Source organism: Asparagus officinalis, chromosome 7 (genome assembly GCF_001876935.1).
Source record: "Asparagus officinalis chromosome 7, Aspof.V1, whole genome shotgun sequence".
Classification (NCBI taxonomy): Eukaryota; Viridiplantae; Streptophyta; class Magnoliopsida; order Asparagales; family Asparagaceae; genus Asparagus; species Asparagus officinalis.
In genome coordinates, this window is record NC_033800.1 from 80,998,183 (window position 1) to 81,006,563 (window position 8,381).

At 40.9% G+C, this 8,381-nt stretch overlaps 1 protein-coding gene across 1 annotated transcript; it reads left to right on the forward strand.

The window, feature by feature from the left end:
- LOC109847427 (auxin-responsive protein SAUR68-like) lies at positions 5,420-5,854 on the forward strand. Its single transcript, XM_020416655.1, has one exon. The coding sequence runs from the start codon at positions 5,420-5,422 to the stop codon at positions 5,852-5,854; it is 435 nt and encodes a 144-aa protein (XP_020272244.1).

An 8,381-nucleotide genomic window follows, 5' to 3' on the forward strand; every position in this document is an offset into this window, starting at 1 on the left:
TGGATCGCGGTCGATCGTGCCGGTCGACCGCCGAAGCGGTTTGGGCCTGGGTTCTGTTTCCAGACCCGTTTCGTTTGTGAGTTGTATATAAACCCTAAACTCATTTTTAGGGTTAAGCAAGGGTGATTTTGAGCTGCTGAAAGGGGATTTCTAGGGATTCTATTGTTGGAGTCTATTGGAGAGATCAAGTGGTCTTGTAAGAGGGTTTTGGGTAAGATTTGTAACCCTAATTTGTATTCCCCTTGATTTCCATTAGTAAAGCTTCCCCCTCCTTGCCCCGTGAACGTAGGCACATTGCCGAACCACGTATATCTTGTGTTCTTACTGAGATTGGTTGGCTTGTGTTATTTGTGGTCTACTATTGTTCTTGTGTGTGCTTTTGAATTGTCGAATTGGCTTCCGCGGCGCACAATAAGTGGTATCAGAGCTCCGGGTTGGATTTGGGAGTTTTGTTCGAAGGATTCACTGTTGGATTCTTGGTTGAAGAGTAGATCTACAATATGGTTGAAACAAGCAGGGCTAGTTCAAGTGCTACTAGTACATCGGGGTCGGCTTTGACAAAGGCGATCCAAAATTTAAGCATCAATAACACTAAAATTGATGTCCCAAAGTTCGACGGCAAGATTAACTTCGGTTTATAGAGGTGTCAAGTAATGGACGCCTTAGATGCACAAAATTTAGAGGAGACTCTTGAGTTTCAAGAGAAACCCGAGGAGATTGATGATAGGGTTTGGAAGAAAATGCACAGTAGGCTTGTGGGGTTATTCGGTCATGCTTAACGCCGGATCTTATCTATGATGTGATGAATGAGACGTCGGCAAAGAGATTGTGGGAAACGCTTAATGAAAAATATTTGACGAAGAGCATTGAGAATCGGCTTCACTTGAAGAAATGGTTCTACCAATTCAAGATGAAGAGGGGAGTTTCCATTCGGGAGCATTTTAACAACTTCACAAAGCTAATTTCGGATATGGCCAATGTAGATATCATGGTAGAGGATGAAGATAAGGCGATGTTATTATTATGTTCGTTGCCGGATGATGAATTTAGTACTTTTGTTCTCACTATGATAAATGGGCGAGCTACAGTTAGATACAAGGAGGTGACCTCGACATTGGTGAATTAGAAGCTGAGGAAGAATGATTGTGAGCCCTCCGAGAAGGCATCGAGTGATGCATTAGCAGTTCGTGGCCGTAGTCCAAACCGTCAAAGGTTCAACCGCTCAAAATCAAAGAATAGGGGTGGCCATAAAAGTGTTGGTAGAAATCAATGTGCCTTTTGCAAAGAAGAGGAACATTGGAAGAATGAATGCCCAAAGTTAAAGGATAGAGCCGGGAAGCAAAGGGGGAAAGCTGTACAAGCTTCAGAGGTGAATGTTGCCAAGGTTGTTGGTGACACTTCAGATTCGGATTCTTCCGGTTATTCTTGTCCCACACTGCCGTCTGTTTGTTATGCCGACTCTACGGAGTGGATGCTTGATTCGGGAGCTACATTTCACATTTGCCCTAAAAGGGATTGGTTTACCAACTTTGAGGAGTTGGAGAGAGGAGATGTGGTGCTCATGGGGAACGATCACGTTTGTCCTATTAGTGGGATTGGCTCAGTCAGAATCAGAATGCATGACGGGGTGACTAGGGAATTGAAAGAAGTGAGATTCGTGCCTTAGTTGACGAAGAACATCATTTCTCTTGGGACTTTGGAGGCATCCGGCTATAGAGTAATCTTAGAAGATGCTAGTTTGAAGGTCATGAAGGGGTCCATGGTGGTGATGCGAGGTGTCAGGGAAAACAACATATACTACTTGAAGGGCAAGACAGTTACAGGTGGTCTGGTTGCTTCTATCACCACAGAGGAGGATACTACCACACTATGGCACATGAGGCTTGGACACACAGATGAAAAGTCCCTACAGTCATTGGCAAAACAGGGGCTATTAAAAGGTGCAAAGACCTGCAAGATGGAGCTGTGTGAGCATTGCATTCTTGGGAAGAAGACTAAAGTGAAGTTTGGCACCGCAATTCACAACACCCAAGGTATATTAGACTACATTCACACAGATGTTTGGGGCCCTTCTAAGCACACATCGCTTGGTGGGGCAAATTATTTTGTCACTTTCATTGATGACTATTCCAGGAGGAATTGGGTATATACCATGAAGCATAAACATGAGGTCCTGGATATATTTGTGGAGTGGAAGAAGAAAGTGGAGCTGCAGACATGTAGAAAGGTGAAGACTCTTCGTTCAGACAATGGTGGAGAGTACAAGAGTGATCCATTTTTTGCAGTTTTGCCGGGATCACGGCATTAGAAGACACTTCACAGTTAGAGAGACACCGCAACATAATAGGGTGGCAGAGAGGCTGAACCGTACCTTGCTGGAGAAGGTACGATGTATGATGACGCAGAGTAGATTGGCTAGATCTTTTTGGGCCGAGGCGTTAGTTTATGCGAGCCATCTCGTTAATAGGTTGCTGTGCACTGCGATAGAGGGGAAGACCCCTATGGAGCGTTGGTCTGGTTCTTTGGCTAATGATTATGAGACTCTTCGGATATTTGGGTGTCCAGCTTATTTCCATATTAGTGATGGGAAGTTGAATCCGAGAGCGAGGAAGGCTATCTTTGTGGGATTCAGAGAATGTGTCAAAGGCTTCAAATTATGGGATCCACAAGACAAGAAGATGGTCATTAGCAGAGATGTTACATTTGATGAGGTGTACATGATGAAGCCTCGAGTTCCTCAGCAGGTGGAGGAAGATCAGACAAGAAGGATATCACAGCAGGTGGAGGATGATGTGACTCCACCCACTCCAGTCAGTACTGTGTCCATTGAGACTCCTACAGAGGTGGCACTGGAAGGAGATGAGATGACAGTCGGGCATTTGGAGGATACAGTTGATGGTGAGGCTCAGGAGCAGGGTCATGCTCAGGGGTCCATTACAGCAGATAGACCGAGGAGAGAGATTCGTCGGCCAGCTAGATATGATGATGTCATGGTGGCATATGCTTTATCTGTGGAGGTCGTTGATGATTTTATTCCTGCCACATTCAGGGAGGCTGAGTCCAGATCTCATTCCATTTGGTGGAGGAATGCTATGGAGGAGGAAATGCAATCTCTTCAGAAGAACGACACTTGGGAACTTGCACAACTACCTAAGGGTAAGAAAGCTATTGGTTGTAAGTGGGTGTATGCTAAGAAGGAGGGATCTTCTATTGGGGACATTCGGTTCAAGGCCAGATTGGTTGCCAAGGGATATGCACAGCTTGAGGGCGTTGATTACAACGAGGAGTTTTCACCCGTTGTGAAGCATTCGTCGATTCGGATACTATTGGCATTGGTGGCACAGCTGGACTTAGATTTGGTCCAAATGGACGTGAATACGGCCTTTCTACATGGAGACTTAGATGAGGAGATCTACATGACACAACCTATGGGGTTTAAAGCTTCAGGAAGGGAAAATTTAGTGTGCAAATTGATGAAATCTCTTTACGGACTGAAGCAATCACCGCGACAGTGGTACAAGAGATTTGATAGCTTTATGATTGGCCGAGGGTACACGAGGAGCCCTTATGACCCGTGCGTTTATATGCACAAGCTACAGGATGGTGATCATATTTATTTGTTATTGTATGTTGATGATATGCTCATAGCTTCCAGGAACACTTCAACTATTGGGAAATTGAAAAAGGAGCTGTCATCTGAATTTGAGATGAAGGACCTGGGAGAGGCAAAGAAGATACTGGGTATGGAGATTGAGAGAGACAGGGTGAAGGGGAGATTGAAGCTTACACAGAGGAGTTACTTGCAGAAGATGCTGAAGAAATTCAGTTTTGAGGGCAATACCAAGGTGGTGAGTACTCCATTAGCTCCCCAGTTTAAGCTTTCAGCTTTGATGTCACCAGTTTCAGTGGAGGATAGGGACTACATGTCCAAAGTTCCGTATGCCAGTGTAGTGGGTAGCTTGGTGTGTACTAGGCCAGATTTATCACAGGTCGTGAGCATGGTATCTAGGTACATGCATAACCCCGGCAAGGGGCATTGGGAGGCCGTGAAGTGGATTCTACGGTATATTAAGGGTACCGTGGATGTTGGGTTGATATTTGCGAAGAATGAGGAGACATGGCAGGATTGTATTGGCTACGTGGATTCAGACTATACCGGAGATCTTGACAAGCGTCGGTCCACTACGGGTTATGTTTTTACATTGGCTAGTGCACCGGTGTGTTGGAGATGTACCCTTCAATCTACAATGGCGCTTTCTATTACGGAGGCGGAATATATGGCGGTGACTGAAGCAGTGAAGGAGGCTTTGTGGCTACATGGTTTGTTGGATGATTTGGGGATTGCACAGGAGAACATTCAGGTATATTGTGATAGTATGTCAGCTATCTATTTGGCGAAGAACCAAGTCTACCATGCACGCACGAAGCACATTGATGTCATATTTCACTTCGTACGTGACGTATTGGATGAGGGTGATGTCACGTTGGAGAAGGTCCACACTAAGGATAACCCTGCTGATATGTTGACCAAAGTTGTATCAAGTATGAAGTTTGGTCATTGTTTGAACTTGTTGAATATTCTTCATTGTTGAGGCCATTGGCGGCCATTTGGATGAACTACGTTCGGCTTGATTCCTTGGGCAAGAGGATACGTAGGCAGTCTTGCAGATGCAGCCGGTTGAGTTGATTGGGGGTGTTTTGGTATCGGCTCAGTTTTGGCAAACGTTCGCCGAGGTGGAGATTTGTAGAATTGGCAGCAGGTTGACAAATTCCGTGCCGATCGACCGCCGAAGCGGTTTGGGCCTGGGTTCTGTTTCCAGACCCGTTTTGTTTGTGAGTTGTATATAAACCCTAAACTCGTTTCTAGGGTTAAGAAAGGGTGATTTTGAGCTGCTGAAAGGGGATTTCTAGGGCTTCTATTGTTGGAGTCTATTGGAGAGATCAAGTGGTCTTGTAAGAGGGTTTTGGGTAAGATTTGTAACCATAATTTGTATTCCCCTTGATTTCCATTAGTAAAGCTTCCCCCTCCTTGCCCCATGGACGTAGGCACATTGCCGAACCATGTATATCTTGTGTTCTTGCTGAGATTGGTTGGCTTGTGTTATTTGTGGTCTACTATTATTCTTGTGTGTGCTTTTGAATTGTCGAATCGGCTTCCGCGGCGCACAACATCTTATACTATCGAAAACAACTTCCCAACCAAATCCAAACATCTTACTTCAAATCTCATCTTCTCATGTATGAAGCACATGGCTCTGTTTCCCTTCTAACTTCCACACAAACTCCTACAGCTTGTCATGGGTCCGCTCTCTATTCCTATAAGTATACGACCATACTGCAACTGTTCTCATCAAATACGCAGCTTCACAATCTAGAAATCAAACTATTTCTTCCCAAACTTTGATATCTACATTCAACAATGGTAAACTCCAAGAAGATCGTTGAGATGGCGAGAAAATGGAGAAAGGCAGCTGCCTTGGGCAAAAGGGTCTCCTCAACCCAGGCTGATGCTAAATTAGATTCCAATGCTTGCAGTACACCAGTTGCAGAAAAAGGTCACTTTATTGTATACACCTCAGATGAGAAGAGATTCATGGTTCCCTTGAGATTTTTGGAGAGCATTATTTTTGTAGAGCTCTTAAAGATGTCTGAAGATGAGCATGGGATACCAAGTGATGGTCCAATCATATTGCCTTGTGATTCAGTGTTCATGGAGTATATTCTATCTTCGCTCAGAAGACGAGGGTCTAAAGCTATGGACAGGGTGTTGTTAGACACTATATTAAGGCACCGTCATTCTCCTTGCTCTTCGCAAACTGTGGGGTTGAATCAACAAGTAGTTTGTAGCTTTTGAATGTTCAGATTCTTTGTAGTCAGTGATACTTGTGTAATTAAATATTAGATAATGTTGATTGACAAATTATTTACGGAAGTGATGATCCATGGTCAATTTTCTTAATAGTTTATAAAATTTGCTAGATGTTTAGTCTCTAAAAAACAGGCCTAATTCCCTGGATTAACCCCCAAAAATATGGTATAAGGAGATAAAAAGAAAACAATAGCTGTAAATATTCCAATGTAATTCTCAATTGATTAATGCTACAACACTTAATTCCACCTAACTATTTGGAGTTCAAAATTACAGCGCATGTTCTTTGCTCAGAACACGAGGGTCTACATCTATGGACAGGGTGTTGTCAGATAATGTACTCAAACATGGACGTTCCCCATGCTCTTCTCGCCTTATAGTATTAAATTAAAAAGGTGTTTTTAGCTTCTAAAAATTCTCATTCTTTGTAAGTAGTTGTGTATGTAGGATGGTGCGCTTATGATAATTGTAGAGTTGCGCTCTCTTATACAAAGAGTAAAATCTGCGGAAGCTTAAAATAAAACACTAGAGAGCCTTTATTAGAGTTATTTAAAGAGTTTGCAAAGTATAAATTGCTTGAAAGAATGACAAAAATCTCAGAAAATAAACATCACAAACACAAGCATGTATACTGTTTCCACCTCGCCGGTATACATCCAGTTCCCAAGGAAATCCCGCTTGAGATTTTCACTATGATTTTGAAACCTTACAAAATCACAAGCAAACCTGACCAATTTACAAGACCATACAAATTGCAACCCCAATTGACAAGACCATGCTAATTGCACACCGATCTCTAGACCAATAGATCAACCCTCTCAAACCTGAGAGAAACCTTTCTTGTAGCTAGAATACAAATCTAATCCTATAAACCTTGATGTGGATGTGAACGTGTAACAATGGCTTATGAATCTTTTTGACTCTCTGAATATTGCCTAAACAATCTCTAAGAATGATGGAAACAAAGACAATATCTAGAAACTCTCTTTTTCTGAAACTTAGAACTGAAAACTGGAAACTTGAGAGTTAATATGCACAATATATGAATCTTACAAATGCAAATGATTGTCCTTATTTTTTAACATTTTTACCTATTTATAGCCATTGAAAAGAAAAGTTTTCAAACCCTAAAAACAATCACAAACGGATATAAACAGAACTGAAAACTAGAAACTTGAGAGTTAATATGCACAATATATGAATCTTACAAATGCAAATGATTGTCCTTATTTTTTATCATTTTTACCTATTTATAGCCCTTGAAAAGAAAAGTTTTCAAACCCTAAAAACAATCACAAACGGATATAAACAGTCAAGTATTCAAATCTCAAACAGTTAGAAAAACTATCTATGTAGTCTGTTGGCCTTCTTGTTTTGATGATGTTTAACAAAAAATTTACGACTAATATTGTTTGTCTAGTGTTTGTATTTTGTATTCATTGTAGACAAACAAAATATTAGAGGATGGATGGAATCAAGCTTTCACGATTATATCCAATGGAGCTTGGCGGAATAGTGGAGTGAAGCAATGCAATTCAAGTTGAAGATCCAAGTTCAAGCTTCATCCGCAAGTTTACCAAGAAAAGCTTATTGAAGATCAAGATCATAGATTGGGTATATTTAGTTTAGGTTTATATTATGTGCGTTGGTACTTTAACCTTAATTATATACACGCACATTTTATTGGTTTCTTTATATAAATAGTGTATTCTAGTTTATAGACTTAACAATCATAATATACATCTTCTATAAGTCTATAAAATCAGTTTATGAAGTTTCAAAATATGGTGTAGTCAAAATGTCAAAACAAGTATGTTTTTATTTTCATGTTTTAGACAATTTTGTAAAATGAAGAGATTTCTCATTTGGGAGGTGTTTTTTGAAAACCAATTTTTGTAGCATGTTTATTATCATGTCTATAATCATTTCCCAAAATTTTATATTTTTTTAGAATTTATTTGATATTTTTTAACAATGTTCAAAGTTGAAAGTTTCTGTGTACATGTTTATGAGTCGACTCATGAACAGTATTGAGTCGACTCACAAACTGCTGCGTAGTTTACAAATTGTTTCCGATGAGTCGACTCACAACATCATGAGTTGACCCATCAGGTTGAGTCGACTCATGCATGTCATAAGTCGACTCACAAACTGTGCTGAAAAATAAGTTTTGTTTCTGATGAGTCGACTCATGATCTTATGAGTCGACCCATGGTTTATGAGTCGACTCATGATTTTTATGAGTTGACTCATAAGTTGGTTTTTAGCCTGTAACGACTACTTATGAGTCGACTCATGAACAATACTGAGTCGACTCATAACACTATAACGGCTATATTTTCAGACTGTACTGTTTTAGGGTTTTTGGTCTTTTTGCCTTTTTTTATCTTGGTTTGGGATTCCTATAAATACACCCACATATCCTCAGTTCCAAAAAGATCCAAGAAAAGTTTAAAACAAGTTTTTAAAGGGTGTTTAAGTGTGTTTAAGTTTGGTTTAAAGTTTGTTTGGT